This window comes from Pipra filicauda, unplaced genomic scaffold (genome assembly GCF_003945595.2).
Source record: "Pipra filicauda isolate LSUMZ 115617 unplaced genomic scaffold, ASM394559v2 scaffold193_size2426894_pilon, whole genome shotgun sequence".
Classification (NCBI taxonomy): Eukaryota; Metazoa; Chordata; class Aves; order Passeriformes; family Pipridae; genus Pipra; species Pipra filicauda.
This window is the reverse complement of record NW_024104302.1, coordinates 2,289,218-2,309,478: the sequence shown is the minus strand read 5'-3', so window position 1 is coordinate 2,309,478 and position 20,261 is coordinate 2,289,218. Positions and strand designations below refer to the sequence as shown.

The 20,261-nt window shown below is 45.4% G+C and overlaps 3 protein-coding genes across 6 annotated transcripts; all 3 read right to left on the bottom strand.

Annotated features, from left to right (window-relative positions):
- Window positions 1–239: 239 nt before the first annotated feature.
- On the bottom strand, window positions 240–6,955 carry KRT222 (keratin 222). Of its 2 annotated transcripts, none has more exons than XM_027746487.2 (6): window positions 6,814–6,955; window positions 5,076–5,204; window positions 4,118–4,338; window positions 3,745–3,821; window positions 3,462–3,567; window positions 240–2,126 (listed from the first exon to the last, which is right to left on the bottom strand). In XM_027746487.2, the coding sequence occupies exons 1-6, from the start codon at window positions 6,907–6,909 to the stop codon at window positions 1,913–1,915; spliced, it is 843 nt and encodes a 280-aa protein (XP_027602288.1). In that variant the 5' UTR covers window positions 6,910–6,955; the 3' UTR covers window positions 240–1,912. The 2 variants fall into 2 exon arrangements, with proteins under 2 accessions (XP_027602288.1, XP_027602294.1); XM_027746493.2 differs by having other exon boundaries at window positions 6,732–6,819.
- Window positions 6,956–9,010: 2,055 nt separating this feature from the next.
- On the bottom strand, window positions 9,011–12,293 carry KRT12 (keratin 12). Of its 2 annotated transcripts, none has more exons than XM_039380369.1 (8): window positions 11,673–12,293; window positions 11,290–11,372; window positions 10,903–11,059; window positions 10,481–10,642; window positions 10,257–10,382; window positions 9,661–9,878; window positions 9,316–9,398; window positions 9,011–9,115 (listed from the first exon to the last, which is right to left on the bottom strand). In XM_039380369.1, exons 1-8 carry the CDS (start codon window positions 12,291–12,293, stop codon window positions 9,018–9,020), a joined length of 1,548 nt encoding a protein of 515 aa, XP_039236303.1. In that variant the 3' UTR covers window positions 9,011–9,017. The 2 variants fall into 2 exon arrangements, with proteins under 2 accessions (XP_039236303.1, XP_027602117.1); XM_027746316.2 differs by having other exon boundaries at window positions 9,667–9,878.
- Window positions 12,294–13,986: 1,693 nt separating this feature from the next.
- Window positions 13,987–18,345, bottom strand: KRT20 (keratin 20). 2 transcript variants are annotated; one of them, XM_027746383.2, is made up of 8 exons: window positions 17,926–18,345; window positions 17,081–17,163; window positions 16,722–16,878; window positions 16,073–16,234; window positions 15,866–15,991; window positions 15,502–15,722; window positions 14,906–14,946; window positions 13,987–14,269 (listed from the first exon to the last, which is right to left on the bottom strand). In XM_027746383.2, the coding sequence occupies exons 1-8, from the start codon at window positions 18,343–18,345 to the stop codon at window positions 14,172–14,174; spliced, it is 1,308 nt and encodes a 435-aa protein (XP_027602184.1). In that variant the 3' UTR covers window positions 13,987–14,171. The 2 variants fall into 2 exon arrangements, with proteins under 2 accessions (XP_027602184.1, XP_039236304.1); XM_039380370.1 differs by lacking the exon at window positions 14,906–14,946 and having other exon boundaries at window positions 13,987–14,307.
- Between the last annotated feature and the right edge of the window lie 1,916 nt (window positions 18,346–20,261).

Here is a 20,261-nt window from a genome sequence, read left to right as displayed (position 1 = left end):
TTGTAAATAATGCAACAGATGGATATGTACTGAAAGGGGAGAAAACACAGAACACACCCACATGTTATGGTAAAGATTCTCAGGGAATTTGTGTGTTTCTAATTGCAGAGGAGATCTTAGAAACACTTGATTACAGTGCTACAGATTTTCCTATCTACAGCTTTTCTTCTCCATTTCTCTTTCACTCCTTTCCTTTTAATATGCACACATTGGCACACACAAAATATGCACGGGCAAACTCCATTTTAATACTTTTTTATTGGAGTATTATAATTTACTTTGGTAAGTCGGTATCCCTGTTTAAAGTGCCTTAAAGCAATTAAAACTTAGTTTAAATTCAAGTATTGTAAAATGTACAGAGTCTAAGCACAAAAAAAAAAAGCTGCATAGTGGAAATACTGGAGCAGGTTGATACATTCAGGATGCCAAGTACTCAAGAGGTAACAACACCAGCTCGGGATTCGGGTTAAGGATAATTAGCCAGCTTGATACAGTACAGACAGGACGGGGCAATATCGATGCATTGTTACCATGAACAAATGATAGAAGCATAAATTAACTCTGGAGGAATCTGTAGTCCCAGTTTTGTACACATGCCATAGGTAATAAGGCAGATACTGACAGTGAACTCCATCCTCCACGTGCTGCTGTGATCCAGCAAATCCGGGTTTGCAGGCTCTGAGCCCCTGCAATCCCGGCGTTCCGGAGGGGGCCGAGAGCAGATCCTGGTCAGAACCGTCACAGACAGTCATTCCTGTCTCCGTACAGTCTGCTTTGGGTCTGTGATTGTCCCGCAGCGTCACAGAGGAGCACGGCTGGTCCTCCGTGGGCAGGGTCGCCTGCTGGGCTCTGTGTTTGCCCACGGCCACTCCCAGCAGGACTGGGGGGCTCCTAAGGGCTCTGGTTGAATTGGACTTGGAATTTGTAGCCCTTTTTTTTTTTCCCAGTTAATTTGAAGGAATAACAGTTGTACCCTGGTGTAACGGTGACTTGTCACACGTCCTAGGTCGGGAGAGTCCCTTAAGGTTTGTCAGAAGAGGAATTTGTTGAAGATATTTTAATGCGCGCTGTTACAACAAACAAAATTAACGGAATGCCGGCATTAAAATGGTTGGTTGGCTCCTCACATTTGAACAATTAGAGGGTGATTTCACTTGGCCTGGCTGAGAGAGTTGTAGTACAGCTGTGTGCAGACACACAAGAGAATGATTGATTTTTCAGGGGAAATCACTGCTTCAAAACCAGGGGAGTGATACGGCTAAAATGTTGCTGGATTGTAACAACACTTTTAAAAATGGGTTTATAAGGATGCAAGGGAAAGATATTTTTGCTCAGTTGTTGCCTAAAAAAATGAATTTAAAAATACCAGCCACTTTTAAAAGAAAATTGTTAATAGTTCATGTATTTTAAGAGCATCTTTGTATGTAAGTTTTGCTGTTAGAAAGTATTATTTTAAAATATATTTCTAGAATTATGACAGATGTGATATAAATTATTGCAAGGATTCCCCAGTCGTTATATGTATGCCCCAGTCATTATATATATGCAATATTGAATATGTAAGAGAGTGAAATATGCATTTCTCATTTCCAGAAAGAGAAGACAAGTTCTCCTTTACAAAGGCAGATATGTCAAACTATAAAGTTAATTTTTGTCCTATTTGGTGAAATTCTACAAAACAACAACAATGAGAAAATGAAAGGGCTGCACCCAGAGTATAAAACCAGTAGAAGTCGGGTTTCCTGGAATCTGAACTCCCTTGCTCTTCTCCCTAATTTTCAGAGGACTTGTATGGTTTTATGGTGTTAATCCAAGTGCGAGGTGTGGTTGTAGCAGACAGCGGCTGTGGGAGTCCATCCACAGTTTATTTCCAGAGCCTGTTGGAGGTGCTCTCTGGGGGAACGGGCTGAGGTTAAGGTTTGATGGAGGGGATGCTGCAGGATCTCCTCATCACCAGCCTGACTTCAATGTCGGGGAGAGTTTTCTTTTTGGTGTGCAGACACCCCTCGTCCGTGGCTGCCAGGTGGAGGTCGAAACGCAGGGAGACCGACTTTTTCCTTAGGCGAGGGTTGTCCTTAAAGAAAGACCCTTCCCATTCCTTAATGACTTCATCCACTTTTTCTGTCCTGAAACAACAAAGCAGGTGTATTTATGATTTTTCAGGCAATACGAGTTATCTGTTTTCAGGACTGCTTTTAAAACAGGGAGAAATTGCATAATAAAGTGTCGAGTTATTTAAGAGAGTACTGAGACAATTGAAGCTTTCTTTTTTTCACAAGTTCATTCTCCAGAACAGCTAAATAAAGGGTGAGGGTTCATTATACTCTTGTTTTTGTACTTTTAGGTAGACATGGCTACAAAACCACTGCTCCAAACACATCGGGCAATTTGTTTCCGAGGAGAAAGCTTGGAATCCAGGCTCAAAAAACTTTGCAAGAAGTCTCAGTACTGTAGTGGGCAGGCCAGAATTCCTGCATCTGAAAGTCTTCAGCATAGGGAGGAGAAAATCTAGTTCAGATCCAAACCTCAGAATGTAGAGCTACGTTACATTAAAGAGGAAAAAAAGGGCAGGAGAAAAATAGGGGGAAAGCCAGCTGATTGAGGAATGTTTAGGGGCCCAAAGCCTGCTGATTTAATTCTCTGTGTGTGTGTCAGGATCCAGATCAGACAGTTGGGCTCTGAGGCCTCGCCCTGATGAGTTAAATGGCCCCATGCAGATCTGAGTGACTGTGAGTGACCAACAAAGCTCATGTATGAGAATACATGGCAGGTGTGGGGTGTGTACAGTGGACCTGGTGATGGCATTAATTTTTAATCCAAATTCCTACACTTTTTCAGCCTCCAGTTCCAGTTCAGTGCTAGGGATGTGGTCCACTACAGTGTGTTTGAAGGTAGCCTTAAATTAGTCCACAAAAAAGCTTAAGGAGCAGCAGAAAAAAATAAAATGAGACAATCCAGTACTATTAAAGTAATTTCAGGTGAATAACACATCCTAACAGACTTTCACATGCCTACTTGGGAGCCAGGTTCTCCCTCCCTTGTTTGGGGGAAGGTAGGAGTTTCCAAGGAGCAAGTTGGAGCAGCTGAGCCTGAATTTATGTGCATAAATAGGCCCCAGAGGGACTTCCCAAACGTGGTCTGGGCTCTTTGCTTTCAGCCTTAGCGAGATGAATTATTCATAGTTTCATTCTTAACAGAAATAGAAATTACAAATCAGAAGCACCATCCTGGTATTATTTGCTTATGAAGCCAACGCTAATAAAAAGGATTTTCAAATGTAATGTACTGTTAAGCCCTGCCACTCAGTGCACCCTCAGGAGCTGCCACTGCTGTTCTGGAGCTCCTGGGCTCTTGTGGGCGTGGTAAAACAGGTACCAAATAACGGAAACTCAAACCTGCTGGCACACAACCCCCACCATTTACTTCCAATTGTTATTCTCTGAAACTCCTGTTTATCTTACTGTACAGTGCCATGAGCTTCAGCACTTTCCTTCATGATATTTCCATCTAGGATTGCTTGTTTTGTCATCAGTTCCACCTTCTCTGGTTCGTGCTTCTTTACACCATCTGCAAGAGAAAATGCAGGTACACTGAGCCTGAGACAGGGCACAGGCAGGACAAGGACCTGGAGGTGTTTTTCCTCCTGCTGCACTGGAAAAGGTGCTTTTGTAATATCCAGGAATTTGTAGTTGTGAACCTCCCTTAGGGCCGAAATCCCCCAAGGGGAAGGTGTCTGAAACTCACCTGGAGGCAGCATAAAGGTGATCTTGCTAGTGCTGGGCTTTTTGTCATCCTTCTGGGCAGGTATCGAGCAACGGAACCTGCAAACATAGAAATGGTTACAGGCTTCCAGTAATATTGAATTGCTTTAATCCCAAACTGGTCCTGTGAACAGCTGTGCCACACTGGGTGCTGTGAGCTGCTCCCTGCTCAGCTGTGACACACTGAGCACCACTGACTGTGCAATCAGTGAAGCTTTCTTACAGATACCATTTCTGGGGATTTTATACTTTAATTTTTTAGTGGTTGGTTCATGCACTTACAATTCTGAGCATTTAAATGCGACGCTCAGAAGTGGAAGATGTACTTTAGAGCTTTTTCTCTAAGCAGTGAGTACCTGCTCTCTTCTTGCTCCAGCAGACTGCGATACGTCGCTATCTCCTCCTCCAGCTTCATCCTCGTGTTCAGGAGAATTTCGTGCTCTCGAAGCTGTTTCTCAATTCCCCTTCTCACTTCCAGCAGCTCTTTCTCCAAACATTCAATCTCACCTTCTAAATTCTGTAGCTGCATGTGGTACTGCTGCTCTGTGGCCCGCAACGAACGTTCCAAACCCTTTTCCTGTGAAATTTAAGTCGTATTTTAAGATTTGGAAAAGCATGTGCATAAAGATGTTATATGTGGTTTCATTAACAAACTCTGTAGTGTTACATCAGTTCTTTTAAGATTCATTAAAAACAGGAGTAAAGCTTTCAAGGTAATACTTTGGCTGAGAAATTTTCGAGTAAAATCTGTGATAATTTAAACCAGGATGAAACTGTAGCCCCCTCTTGCACAGCAATCCTCTGCCTTGAGTTTACAGATCTCCAGTTTTACTTGTACAGTTAAATGATGTCCAGCTCAGTGCTGTATGAACACTGTCTGTGTGTTCCTGGAGCTTTTCTGTAGTGCCAGAATCAAACTCCTGACTATATTTTATGACATATTTTATCACGAATGAATTGATAACTTTGGTCCACACGTTCAGTGGAAGTTATAAACCTGCTGTGGATTGGTTAGGCAGAGTGACCAGGAGCTTGGTGAGGGAGCATCATGCAAATATATGTTTGGCAGGTGTGAAAACAGGACAACACATGTGTATTGAGTGGCAGATCCTGCACCAGAACATGAGCTGGGTTAGTGTGAGTGGGTGAGGGCTCTGGGAGGAGCTGGAGCCCCCCAAAGCTGGCTGCTCCTGTGTGCTGGATTTCTGCTGTGTGGTGGCTGTGACTGTCACATAAACTGACTGTGGGGTAATTTACACCAAGGATGATACTTCTTTTTTCCAGGAGAGTTCGAGTCTCGTTTCTGGCTCTTACCACGGCGTGGAGAGACTCGATTTCGACCTGCATGTGGTGCCACTGCCGTCTGGCCTCGCACAGTTCTGCCCTGGCTGCCTTTAGTGCTTCTGCATCTTTGTCCATTCTTTTACTTGCACCTTCTTCTGCCTACAGGGGACATACAAAAGATAACAGTATTAAATATATTCAAATAACGAAAATAGGTAGACATAAAAACACCTAGTTGGAATTTTTGTTAGAGTTGTATAAATGTGCGAAAGCTTGAAGTGAAGAGTTAGTGTTTTCTGTGCTGTGTAGAGGAGAAGCCCTTATCCTGCTGTATGTAATGGGAAGAGGTTGCCCACGTCTCTGTCCCTGGCATCTTTGTCCTAGAGGAATTCCCATACAAATTACCCAATTGTACTGAGACCTTCCTCACCTCTGGAGCTTAGAGGAAGTGCAGGCGGTTCAAGTTTCCAGGTTTGAATAGGGTGCTTTAGGTTTAATGTATTTTTTATTTTGTTGGGGTTTTTTCCCTTTTATTGTATCAAAAGTAGGGTATTAAGCACGTATGGGGTCATTTTAGATTTGGGCTCATCTTTGATTTGACAGTATGTTCCTGCACATAACTTCCAGAATGATTCTTTGACTTATGGAAGTTATTTTTCACTTTTGACCCTGAGTTTCCCTGCAAGTGGTGACGATGCCATAAGCCCTTGAACAGCACCTGCTCTTTTGCGTATTTTACTGCTTTGTGCAGGTTCTTACAATGACATCAATTCAAAGAAAAGAAACTCTCTAATTCAGGTCCTATGAACCAAGGAAAATAAGTTCTTTTTCCCCCTGTCCATACTGACATATTGCAATTTTACCAGGCCATCGTTTTGGTGAAAAATCTGTGTTTGGCTCATCCACAAGTGAACCCCCAACGCTCTTTGCTTCCCCGTTCTCGCCTGGGTACTGCAGAATTTGTGTGACAGGATCAAACCAGCGAGCACTGCCTGCTTGGTGCCAACACCAAGATAAACTTGCCTTCCCTGTCGGGGGTGCAGCTGCCGCGTGTCCGGCGCCGCTGGTGGATCAGCCAGGCTGCAGCAGATCTGGCCTGTCCTTAACACAAACCTCCAGGATTCCTGCAACACCTGGCTACAAGGGGACACAGTACCTGATTCCCCTGAATTTCTTCACGTTTGATGGCCCAGCATTGTTTTGCCATTTGATTTCTGTTGGGTTTAGGGCTGTTTGTGTCTAAATCCCCAACAGCAGCACTGTGTGTTGGTAACATTCAGTTGGGCTGTATGAGAGAACAACATATTTGCTGAAGAGCAGAACATAGTTTTACTGTGAGCAACATAAAATAGTTCCTGTAAAGATGCAGTTTTCTTTACTAGAGGTGCTAAAGATGGCAAAGCTTGCTGTATATAAATGGATTCTCTTCAGGATTCTCTTTTCCTCTGGGATAACTACATGGAGCTAGAGGTTACCGTGTTAAAGCCTATGTCATCATCCCTTAAATCCCAGTAATAGCCCTGCTGCAGGGACAGAAACGCATCCCGACGGATTACACAGCATTCGTTCCGTGTGAATCCATACCCGAAACAAAATCTACTTCCGAATCTTCTAGTTCACATCTTACTGCGGTAAAATCCAAATCCCTTCCCCGAAAATCTGCTGCATCGAAAGGAATTACTGTACCTCACAGAGGCTGCGGGAGGAACTGTACGGCCAGGGAATGGCTCCGTACTCTGCAAGGTGTGTGGCTGTGAGGAGGCATTACCTGCGTCCTTGCTGAGCTGACGGTCTTTATCTGATTTCGGGTGATGTGCGATTCATACTTTGCCCTGATCTCTCGGCGGAGCCGGGCCGGCTCCATCCTCCTCCTCCTCCTCCTCCCATCCTCCCCGGCTCCCGGCTGCTCTGCCGGCGGCGCGGGGATGCGGCCGCGGGGCCGTTAAAGCGGCAGCGGCCCATTTCGGGGAGCGATGGGGGGTCAGAGCCTGCCAGCCCGGCCTGGCTGCAGCTTAATACAGCAAAGGATGCCACTGAAACAGCGATTCCTAAATTATGTGCCGAAATGAGGATATCGATGTCTTTCTGTTTTAGTTACGCTGTAACCGTGGGGGTTTATAACCTCAGAAATGGGAGGGTAAGAGGTACACACAGCGAAGGACAAAATTGCAGCTGCCCAGCATGAGGTGCGCTGGCAGGGGCAGGGAAGGGCAGAGCCTCCCAGCAGCACAGCTGGATTGCTGGCAGTGCCGCTGGCAGGTGCCTCCACCACCGCCGGGACTGGCACAGAGTTCCCATCCCTGACGGTATTTGGGAATCAGCGAGGGAAAGCCTCAGCTGTCTGACCTGACCCAGTGTCGAGGACTGTCCCGTTTCGGAAAAGAGCTGAGCTCCTGGACATCCTCACACCCAACTCTGCGGTGGGTTTATGGGCAGGAACACACAAGGAGGGAGAGGAACCAGCACTACTGGTGAACAGTACTGATATGGTGAGGGCTTTGGCTGCTCTTCTGCACAGGGCAAAGTTCTGGTGAATGAACACTTCAGACACCTCACTGCTGTCAGAAAACGAGTCTGGGTCGTCTGTGAAGGTGTTTCAGTACCTTTGGTGCCTGTTCTCGAGGTGTTTAATACACACAGCATGCAGAATGTGTGGGGTTCTTACCCCTTTCCAGACAGCTCCCAGGCAGGTCCAGCACAGGTTGTCTGCTGTGCTGTGCTTTCTGCAAGTGATTCTGCACTTCCTGGCTCACTGGAGCACTGGGTGATCTTGTCTGCTAAGAATGGCTCTTGCCTTTTTCAGTTTTACCTCTTACCTATTTCAGTTTTACCTCTTACCTATTTCAGTTTTTTCTGTATTGCACCATGTCAGATATGCAGTAAAAAATTTCAGATTTCAATAAAAAAATAAATTTATCAGAGGGAATGCATTTTGGGCTCTAAATAAGAGTATACATCAGTGAATGATAAAACAGGCAGTGAACTTTTACAAGACACTTGTCTTTTTAGAAGTCAAAGTATTGTACCAACTAAAAGTCTCCTGGTGTGCAGGAGGCATCCCTGTTCTTGGCTCTGTCTGCTGGTGTGTGTGAAAGGATCCTGTGTTTGGATTTTAGCTGGTTGTCTTCCAGCTGACCTGGACTGAGATGGGAAGGTTTTGTTGTCCAGTCTCTTTTCCACAAAGTGTCTTAATTATCCTCATTCGTGTAGTTCTAACCCCAAAATAATGGCCAGTAAGGAAACCATAAGGAATCCAACAAACAAACACAAGATATTGTAATTAGGACAGTATAAACTAAAGCTTTCTTTTTCCCTCTTTTTTTTTTTTCCAGGTGTAAGGGGAGCACCTGGCCACGAGATCCCCGAAGGCTAAAGGTAGGCAGGTGTAATCAATCATATCTTTCCTGGGATTTATGGAATTTTGAATTCTGGCTGCTTTCAGTGTTTATATTCTATTGTTGGATTTTGGTTTATAGTTCAGGCACTGGGCAGGGACTGTTTATCTGTGATGCAGACAATGTGCTGTGGTGGTTGCAGACTCCTGGGGCTCAGCGTTGGTGCTGGAGGGGGTTCATGGAGAATGAAGGGACACTGATACCTTAAAGCTTGTTGAGTCCTTTTTATTAGTCAAGAAAACTGGAAAATGAGGTTAGAACAGCAAAATTTTTTTATCTCTTGATTGGTAAAGATTATAAAAAAGCAGATCTGATTAAATGTGCACTCTGTATTTCTGGTTATTGAACACAGAATTGATGATATATTTAAAGAACACTGTGGAAATCATACAGGTAATGCTGATAGAGTGAAGCAGGAAATACATCGCATGACTGCTAGGAATGAAAGTGCTGACTTTGCCTGATGTAAGAGTATCTTAGTACAAAGCCAACTTTTTATCACTTCATACAAAGGAATAAAATTATTTATCCATTTTGGCTTGGAGCGAATGGATCCTTTGCCACATCAGATTGGGCCTCATATCTTCTCTTCAACTTCCTTAACGTGGGATGCAACAACTTTTCCATCTACCACTTCTTCAACAATTGTCTTGATCTTTCTAGTTTTGGTTGGATCTGAACATAAACAAAACAAAAAATATTTATCAACATGTTAAAAATGATAAAGCTGAGCAGGGTGTACACGACCAGGTACGGCCTTTTCCTTTCCTGTTGGCTTCTGGTTCTAATGAGCTGTATGATGTAGGATAACATGTATTATTTTATTGATAAGAATGACTTTAGAAACAAAATTTTATCAACCGAGTTCTACCTACCCTGAGAAGAATCCAGTGATTGTGTTTGAGATTTGGACCCCGTCAGGGAGGAGCTTTCAAACGTAACTGCCTGTCCTGCGCCCCTAGAAATGAATCAGAGACACGTGTGGTTGCAGGATGTTCAGTAGGATCGGGATGAATTCCCTTTCTGTGGTGGCACTGAGAGATTATTTCACTGCTGAACAGAATGGCTCTCTCTGCTCAGTCAGTGGTATTTCAGATCGCTGTATGTGCCTCACTGTCCTTTGGGGAATGCTCCGCTTATTTTTACCTCTTTCTACCTGGAGAGGATTTTGCTACAGAAAATAAACCCGAGGCGATATTTTGTGTCAGTCAGTGCCTTACACGAACTCTCCGTCCAGCAGGCGCCGGTAGGTCTCAATCTCCATTTCCAGGCGGCTCTTGATGTCCAGGAGCTGCTGGTACTCCGCGTTCTGGCGCTCCATGTCAGCCCTGACCTGGAGCAGCTGGGACTCCAGGTTCCCGATCTGCAGCTGCATTTGGGACAGCTGAGCGCAGTAACCGCCTTCCGTCTCCGCTAGAGTGTCTTCCAGGGATTTTTTCTGTGTGAGGATATTAAATAATCTCTGATTAAGGAAAAAAAAACCCTCTTTGCAAAGACAAAACCAACTGAAATAGCTTAAGGGTGTGAGTGCAGCTGCATTGCTTAGAGGGTTTTATTTTCTCCTTGAAACACCAGTGCGAAAACTGGCCCTTGTCACACCCCTGAATGTGAACATAAAAGCTGATCTGCTTTGTGATGTGCTCCTTGCAGTCCAGTTAGATATATTACTGCAATCCAGTTAGATATATTACTGCTACTTAGGAACTAAAGGAATGTAGGATTTAATAGGAAATAAATGCAAATCTTCAATCCTGTGGAATAGTATTGGAAGCTGCTGACTCGGCTCTGAGCAGTCAGCAGCTCCCCTGGAACGTACCATGGCGAGCTGAGACTGCAGCTCTATTTCCAGGCTCTGCAGGGTCCGTTTTAAATCCGTGATCTCGCTCTTTCCCGACTGGAGCTGCTCGGTATGGGTGGAGATTTCCCTTTTCAGCTCCCCGCTCTGAAATGACAAGGAAGAATAGGGTGTAATTTTACTCTTCCAAGTACTGAACTCATTTTTCCAAGCATTTTTCCAGCTTTGCTCCCTCCGGTTGTTACTTTTTCATTGAACCACGCCTCGGCCTCTTTACGGTTTTGCTCGGCAATGACTTCGTACTGTCCCCTCATGTCATTCAGAAGCTTGGTCAGGTCAGTCCCTGGAGCAGCATCCATTTCCACGCTGACTTGGCCCATTTCACTGCTTTGGATGCCCTGAAGCTCCTGGAGAGGTTGAAAACAAGGAAAGGTTCTGTTAAAAGGCAAAAAGATATGTAAAGAAATATGTGTGATACAAATTCCATTTCAACAGGGATCTCGCGTGCACGTTGCTTGCAGACTTTCACTTGGTAAACTCAAAAAATAACAGCAAACAAAACAAATCACGAAACCCAGGAAGTCTCACTGGCTTAAATAGGGGAATAATTTGATGTTTCACAATTCCATCTGCCTTTGTTATGAATTCCCAGTGGGAAAAAACATACCTCCTCATGATTCTTCTTGAGGTAAGCCAGTTCCTCGTTCAGGCTTTCAATCTGCAGCTCCAGATCCGCCCTGGTCAGGGTCAGCTCGTCCAGGACTCTGCGCAGGCCGTTGATGTCGGCCTCCACGCTCTGCCGCAGAGCCACTTCATTCTCATATCTGTGCATGAGGAATTAAATGTTATTTTTTTATGTGGCTAACGAGGTCAAATGCAAACTATTAATGTGTTTTATTGCAGCTTTTAATATGAAATCTTAATACGCATAATTCCTGTAATATTGTTCAATAATTTTATTACAAGTATTCTGCAAGGAAAGAGATTTTTAATAGAAAAGAAGATTTTCCTTAAAATGTTAGTAAGAGTTTTTGTAGTATTAAGACTTCCTTACTTCAGTCTGAAGTCATCAGCAGCCAGTCTGGCATTATCAACCTGCAGAATGATCCTCGCGTTGTCGATGGTTGCATTGATGATCTGGAGTACAAACAGTGTTCAGAGAAAGTTTTTACAGCCCAAAAGCTTCACAGAAGCTTTGTAGTAGCTTTAAACTTCGTTATATACGAGAGTTTGTAGAGCTGGATTCCATCACTGCCTTCTCTTCATTCAGATTAGACAAGTCACACTGTGTGACACAGCTACAGAACTGCTTTAATGTACAGGAAAAACTCAGCACGTGTCACAGTGCAAGGTGACAGAGGTCACTGCAGGGGTCGGTTCTGCAGGATAAATGTGCTCTTGGTTTCTGAAAGGAATTTCTTATTTTGGATGACATACCTTGTTTCGAAGGTCTTCAATGAGAGGATAGAATTTACTGTAGTCGTTCCCAGATCCAGGGGTGCCAGTGCCAGGGCCGCTTTTCTCGTACCACTCACGGATTTTGCGCTCCAGCTCGGTGTTGGCGTCCTCCAGAGATCTCACCTTGTCCAGATACGCAGCCAGACGGTCGTTGAGGTTCTGCATGGTTTCCTTTTTTGAGCCAGAAAGAAGGCCACCATCCCCAGCACCAGCAGGGCCATACCCACCTCCAAACCCAGACCCTGCGCCACCTCCAAAGCCACTTCCAAAACCAGCGCCTGAACTGCTGCCAAAACCACTTCCCAAACCTCCCCCAAGAGCGCTACCTAAGCCGCTTGCATAGCTAGCACCCAAACCCCCTCCAAAGCCTCCCCCAAAGCCACTGCTTAAGCTGCTTCCAAAGCCCCCACCGAAGCCAGAGCCTGAGCCCAACAGGGAAGCAGCACCAAAACCTCCACCAGACCCTCCACCAAACCCCAGCCCGCTGCCACCAAAGCCTCCTCCACCACTAGAACTGGAGATCCTCAGAGATCCCCCGGGAATTCCGCTCCGAGAGGAGAACTGCCGGGACCCGCCACTCGTGCGCACGGAAAGGGCCATGGTGGCCGAGGGGCCCGGCTGTGCTCCGCAGAGGGCACGCCAGGGAGCAGGGCAGAGCGGGAGCAGGGGCAGCTTTATATGGGGACGGCAGTGGGTGTTTCAGGAGGAGTCCCCACCTCCTGGGGAGAGCTTCCATTCTCTCCCTCCTGTTCGCAGGGGACGTCAGTTTAGTGTGTCCTGACCGACTGAAATGATATGTGCCAACCGAAATTGCCAACGGGCGTGGAAATCTGGTGCCCTCCAGGTATTTGTATGAGGGGAAATGGGTGGAGTGGAGCTGAGACATCACGATCCTGTTCTGCCATGTGCAACGGAGCACAAAAAGTGCTTTTCGCATTCAAATCCCTCCTAAATAATTGTTTTGTCATTGCATATTCAGTGCTTCCTGGGTTCGGGGCTGTTATTACAGGAGTTTGCTGAAGTCAGCAGAGCGATCCCTTTGATCCCTGCTTCCCAGGGTGCACGGCAGGAATGTCTTTCTTTTCATAATGCTCTTCTGGCAGGAGCCTCTGCTGGATTAGTGCTCCTGGATGCTTCATAGGAAACGAGAAAAGTGACCATCAGGTGTCTGAGGGCACATGGGCATTAAAGAGCTGCAGGGTGATCATTAATAGGGAAACATAAATATACTGGATTGTGCCCAATAGGATTTGGAATTGGGTTTTCTGTGCTAACCCTTTTATCATCGAACTCCCTCAGTGTGATTTGCATATAGTCTGTAGCATATAGCATATCCCAGTTTGTACTTTGGACTGAAAACTGACCATTGTTTCTGCTAAATAGTTTGCTGTTATCTCAAAATAAGAAATCTGATTTCTGTATTTTGTGCTTTTTATAATACAAATCTAAAGATCAAATGTAGCGCTTCTGGTGCAGGTTTGGGCACGGGAACCCTTCCCAAACCAGTGTATTTTTCTTTTGAAGTTATTTTGGTATGGTTACCCTGGCTTAATTATATCATTGGATTTGTCAACTGAAATGAGTTAATTTTTGATTTCTCTGCACCCAGGGGCAGGGGTGCTTTTGGGGCAGAAAGGAGCGGAAGATCAAAGGTGCAAGTAAAGCTTTTCCGTGGAAACGAGCTGATAGCCTGGTCTCAGTGACTCGGGGCAGGGAGAGCAGAGGATTAGGATTAGTTCTTTGGCAGCTGTTTGTGTTCAGTAAATGACACGGGACAGGTGAGGTTTCAAAGGGAAGAGCTTTTTGTGTTTATGTTCTCAAGGGGAAAATGTAAACTCCTGGGACTGAGGATCCAGGTGTGGCCCGGGGGCCTCCCTGTGGGATAGGGAACCTTATTGGCCTAGAAAGGTTTGACAGAGCTGGGGGTTGTTTCAAATAGATTCTTCTTCATGAAGTGTCTTGGCTTGCTGTAGTCCTTGGTGCCATAATCATTCACAGAGGGTGAAAAATATCAAATAGGCTACTTCAATTTATTTATTCCCATTAATTTATTATGAAAAACAAATTGACACTTCTTGTTTATTTGAAAATCAGGTTTTTGTGAAGCTGCCTTACTTTTGAGTGGGAGTTTGTGTTCAGAGAAGGTGTCCTGAATTGATGTCTTAAGGCATTTAAAAAAACTAATACTTCTGTTTTTATCTGTCTTGGAAGCAGTTACACATTTATACCAGGCTGATTGGATTTTTTTTCAATAAAGCTACTTAGTCACCATGTAAGTAAAGCCAAAGTCTTGTAAGTTGTAACTTACTGATTTTTATTAACACTCCCCCACAATAACAACAATTATTTGAGCTTTGATAATTTGGCATTTTTCAACCCTGCTGGGGTGCAGGGAGAATTAGATGGGATTCTTTATAAATATTTTAGTTTTGGCATCAGGTCCAGGAAGCTCAGAGGCATCTCCTCTGCTGGTGCCATTTACATCTTCTCCTCGAACTCTCTGACCTCAGAGGAGACGACCTTGCCATCAACCACTTCCTCAACTATTGTCTTGATCTTCTTCATTTTACTTGATTCTGCAAGGAAATGGAAAAGAGAATTAATTACATGTACACTGACAGAGTCATGTTGCTGCAGTACTGGCAGCCAATGAGGAAATAGTGAAAAGCATCTTCAATCCACAGGTACTTGAGGTAAACTTTTGGGGTGTGCAGGATATGCTTTCTTTTCCGTCAGATGTTCAGTGGACAGTGGGTTCAATAACTCTCTATCCCTCTGATAGTTTTGCTTCAGTTTAGCACAAACTTGTAGACCTAAAACCTTGGAACAGTCTTACACCAAAATGGATATTTTTGCTATTAAACTGGATATGTTGTTTGGGAGCCTTGATCTCTGTGTGCAGTCAGCGAGGAGAAGCAGATGCTTCTGCAGTTCTCCAGAGGGGACTTCAGTAACTCTCTTGTTCTCTTTGAGAGGAGTCACAGAATCACGGATTTGGTGAGTCTGTGGTTTTACATTGGGCACCTGAATTATATGCATAAACCCAGGCTTTGTGTAGTCCCTGCAGGGTAACTATTCATATATTTGATTGCTTTCTTGGTGTGAGATTCTATTGGCTGATTATTTGCTGTGAAGCTGTTGTTTCAGGCTGTGTCATTCCATAACATTTCGTCAGGCAGCCATCAAAACAGAAGGAAGTTGGTGGGACATACCTTTTTCAAGCTCTGCTGCAGCTACTTCCAATTCGAATTGCCTGTTCGAATGATAAATTAGAAAATATAAATATATGGGACCTAATGGATTGAAGAAACATCCTTGTACATTTCCCATGCATTTGGTCAGGACAGGTAATGCCCTTTCATCGAGACATTAAAATGAATTCTCTCTGGTAAAGTAAAACTTGCTGAGCATAAGCTGTAGGTGCCATTAATCTGCAGACTCATCTCTACAATGCCAGGACTTCAGCTCATGCCCAGTGAGCCAGTTCCTGAGCCAGAACAGCTGAACAGGCAGAAGCTGGGGGGAAGATCCACTGCCTGCTTGCCCAGCATGGACAAGTCCATCCCAAACTGAATGACGGATGCTCCTGGCGTGTGAACACCGACCCGGTTACCCAGCTCACAGAGGAACAGCCTGTAGGCTGAGAGAGCCCACCTCAAAATTCACAGCAGCTTCAGCAACCCAGCCTGAACTGCAGCCTGCTGTCACTCTGCACCTGGGAATTGGGCAGTGGAGTCCCCCCAGCCCAAAGCAGCTGGAGAGCAGCAGATTTACAGGAAACCCAACACGCAAGGCCGTGTGTGCTCACCCGCTCTCCTCTCCCTCCAGCAGCCGGCGGTACGTGGCGATCTCCATCTCCAGGCGAGTCTTGATGTCCAGCAGGTTGCTGTACGCGCTGTTCTGAGCCTCCATGTCGGCTCGGAGCTGCCTCAGCTGAGCCTCCAGGCTGGCGATGGTTGCCTGGATCTGGGAGATCTGGTAACTGTACCGTGCTTCTGTCTCAGCCACCGAGGCCTCGAGGGTCTGTTTCTGCAGCCGACGGGAAGAACAGAGATGTTTTATTCGGTTTTGTGTTAAAATAAGCTTTTGATTGCAAAGCCCCTCATTTCTATATTTATCTGTGTAACTGTCTGCTATCAGCAGTCCTTATTTCAGTGCTCTCTGTTATTTACCATGTTCAGCTGGGACTGTAATTCCAGCTCCAGGCTCTGGTAGATCTGTCTGCGTTCCGTGATCTCTTTCCTCTGGACTTGGAGCTGTTCAACGTTGACGGCAACTTCCTGGTTCAGTTCTGCTGTCTGGAGTGAGGAACAGAGGGACTGTGAACTGCAGCCAGGCATGACCGGGGTCGCTGCTGATGTTTAAGCAGTTGGCCTTACCTGCTTTTCAAAGTGTTCTTTGGCTTCTTGGCGGTTCTTTTCTGCCATTTCTTCATACTGCTTTCTCATGTTTTCCATAATAGCTGCCAGGTCAGTGGCAGGAGCAGCATCCACGGCCACGTTCACGGAGCCGCTCACCTCTTTGCGCAGCCGGTTGCAGTCCTGCGGGAAGGGGGACTTGGTTAGCACCAGCTGCAGGGAGCTCTCACTCCTGGGTGTTGGAACCAGACTCAAAATCGACACGCAGAGCAGTAATCCTTAAATAGCACCTCAGGGCAAGACAACTTAATCACCTCATAAGTACTGTTTACTATTTTGTAGCAATAAATGCTATATCATAGGTAAATGTCTTATAGAAGGATGATTTCCTCAGGACTGGATCTGTGGAATGAGGGTAGAAGTCATGGCTCCCATTTGTGTACTTTTTGGGGTAGCAACTCCTAAACCATAAATCATTATTTGAGAAAACCTTCACTCCTTCAGTCCTGAAATGGAGGAGTGTTCAGCCTTTGATCCCTGACAGCTTGGACGTCCCTTAGTGCCACACACAGTTATGCTGCTTCCAGGAAGCATAAAAATGCTTCCTAGTGAGGCTGTTTATGTTTTCCACTTAAAAACCCTCTCCCTGGCAGTGCTCAGCTGCTCTCACCTCCTCATGGTTCTTCTTAAGGAAGATGAGTTCCTCGTTCACGCCCTCGATCTGGGCCTCCAGGTCAGCTTGGGTCAGAGTCAGGTCGTCACGGACACGGAGCAGCCCCGCAATGTCGCCCTCCACACTCTGCTTGAGCAGGTGCTCGTTCTCAAACCTGTACAAGGGGGTGTCTTTTGTCATCACTGGAGTGCAACAGTTTGGTGTAAATGCTGGAATCAGTAATTTCCACAGTCGTGAAATATTCACTAAACTTTAAGTTGGAAAATATTCACTTCTCAGCACTGATGCCAGTAACTAGAAGCTTTCCTAAGTAAGAGGAGCAGGAAAAAGAATTGATATAAAATCATGGAACTTACTTCAGTCTAAAGTCATCAGCAGCCAGCTTGGCATTGTCAATCTGCAGGACGAGCCTGGCATTTTCCAGCTGGGCAGCAGCAATCTAAAGGGAATGGTGGACAAGCAATGAAGCTTTGCAGAGAAATGCACTCTTGATCCTTTCCTGGGAATGAGTACTGCAGGAGGGCTTCATCCCACATCACTTCAGCTGTCTGTCAGTCAGCTGGGTTTAAGCTAAGCTCTCTCTGAAGTGCATGGAAAGAATTAGGGATCTCCAAAAGGCAAATTGTCCTGTCATAAACTGAGTGTATCAAATGGAATGAACTGCTCTCTGAAGGGATCTACTTTTAAAGGCTGGGAAATAGCACTGATATAAGAGGAGAAAGATTGAAGGAAGTTCTGGGAATATGATTTGACAAACCTGTCAGCTAATTGCTGGGAATATTTCTTGGTTTCCAGTGGTAATTTACTATTTTAAGTAGTGATCTATTATTTTTTTCTGAGCATTTGCCCTTCTTTTCTAAAAACCCACTTTGAAATAGACAATTGCTAAACTATATTTAAATATGGAGATTACCATCGGTACTTTCCCTATTTAAAATCACCTAAGGCAAATATCATAGAATTAGTTAATTTTGAGTCAAAGGTTTTTCATGTGTAAGATTACTCACATCTGCAGGCATATATCTGGTATTACAAATGACGTAAAATCTGTAACTAATTTGTAGCTGAGCAAAATTAAGCATTTATTTTTCTCAGCTGAGACAACTGCAATTTGAAAAAATACGTTTTCTATGATAGATTATTCTCTGTCTCCCCAGTAACCGCAATTCCTGCATTTATAGAGGGCTCTGTGATCTCTTACCTTGCTTCGGAGTTCTTCAATGGTTTTGAAGTAGGAGCTGTAGTCCTGCCCTACACTTATGGTGTTCTTCTCATACCACTCCTTGATCTGCTTCTCGATCAGGGAGTTTGCCTTCTCCAGGGAGCGCACCCTCTCCAGGTACGAGGCCAAGCGGTCGTTGAGGTTCTGCATAGTGGATTTTTCGTTGCCAGCGAGCAGGACATCGTTGCCAGTGATGCTGAGCTGGAGGCCCCCGCCGAGGCCTTGGTCGAAGCTGGCGCTGGTGGAGATGCGGGTGCCGTAGCCCCCGGCCCCCCCGTAGACACTGGGTGCCTGGATCTTCTGGAGGGACATTTTCCTGGAGGTCCGACCGCTGACACTGGGTGCGGATTGGAGGCGGCTGCTGGTGCCCCACTGGATGCTGCGGGTGGAGAAGGCCATTTGTGCTCTTGGTCTGCTGGAAGGAGCCAGGTGAATCAGCAGGGGCAGAGATGGGCAGTGAGGAGCTGCGTGTGTGCTGTGCACCTTTATACCGGGTCCAGGAGGAAGCACAGTGGCTGCAAACCCCACCTCTGTTGACACAGAAGGTCACTGGTGTCAGCACAAAGAGCACATAGGATATTACCCCCCCTCCCCATGATAGAGAGCGATTTTCATCTGTTCATGTTTGAGGAAACACTCCCCAGGTAGCCTGGCTTGCTTTGTTAGTGTTTTGAGTAAAAGATAAAGCACAAATGATCTGCTGAATCATTTATAACCGTGTACTTGCAACCATCCTCTCTGTAGCCCTTTGGAACAAAGGACTAGGTTCTTATCCCCCTGTGCAGTGCATGAATTTAAAATGAGAGTTGCCTGTATGTGACAAGAGACTTATAACATTTATATTTGCAATCGAGTGTGTATTTCTGTTGACTAAGCAATAATTTGGGCCTCAGGACAGTCTAGAACAGTGTATAAATGACTAGAAAGGAGGCAGCTGTACTTCCATGTGAATTCATTTCATAGTAAGCACAAACCAACGTCCACACTGCCAGTGGAGATGGAGGCTGTTGCTGTCAGCTTGCATTGAATATGTATTTGTTTGGTATTAGAAAACCCCTGCAAGTGGAACTCAAGCTTTCAGTACAGTTGAAATTAAGCAGGAAGAGTATTTCTTTGTCCCAAAATGAAGTAAGAGGAATGAGAATATTGGAGGCCTTCACTGCCCACTGTGTTTCACATGAGGTGAGTGGCAGGAGGTGTTGAGCTCCAGCTTCCAGCAGAATGAGCCTCCAGCCCTCCTGTGTGGCTGAAGTTAAAGCAAACCTCCTGTCTCATCAGTATTCCAGAGACCACCGGTGCCATGCTGGGGGGGCTGTGACTGTTGACAGGAAACCAGCTGCCTTTGCAGGGCGTGGAGAAACCCAACAGTCCTGCTGCTGGTCATGTGGAGGGTCCTGAGCTGAGCGTGGTGCACACCTTGGATACAGAAAATGCAGGGAGAACGTGGGAAGCAAGGGAAGAACCTGATTGCTGCGGGGCTGTTGGTGCTGCAGGGGAGCAGGTGGCTGGTGTGTGCTGGGACAGTGTGGAGGTGCAGCTCCTGGGGCATTGCACTGACAGTGCTGTGGTGTGTTATTGGTGCAGTCAGGGGGAACAATGAGCACACATGGCTTGTGTGAGGGAGAGCAGCTGCTGTACCTACTGATCTCCCACCCCGGGGCAAGGAGGTTGGTGAGACACCGAGCTTCGGGGGCATCAAACTGTGTATGGAGGCACCTTCACGTTTCTGAGAACACCCAGCCCGGGATATTGGGGAATCAGTACTGCCAAATTTTTTAAGCTACTGCACTAGGGATTAGTCTAACTAGTACTGGCTCAAGGCATAAACTGTCCTACTTACACACAGCTTCTAAACCAAAATGATCAGTGTCCAAGGCAGGACTTTTTTCTGGGAGGATGCTGTGGATTGTCTTTGGACCTTGAACATCTTTGGGTGTAACTGATAATAAAAAACATTTATGAGATGTGAAACCAAAGTACACGGGCCATGACATTTGGTCTGTCATTATAGAGACTCAAGGTGGGTCATCTGGTTCATTAAAATTATTCAGGCTGAGTAAGAATTGATCATCTTAGCAGGGCAGAGCTTACACCTTTATAGCTATAAGAGGAGTACAGAAGAGATCCTGCTGCACTTACATCTCTCAGCTCTGTATCTCACTCCTAGATCTCTGCAGGATCTTGTGACAGTATCTTTAAGAGAAAACATTCTGCTTTGTCTTCTCAGTATTTATTGAAATTAGTTTCCATATAACCTTGCTGGTGCTTTTTCTAAACATCACTTGGAGGTTCTATTTTTTCTCTTAGTGAGCAAA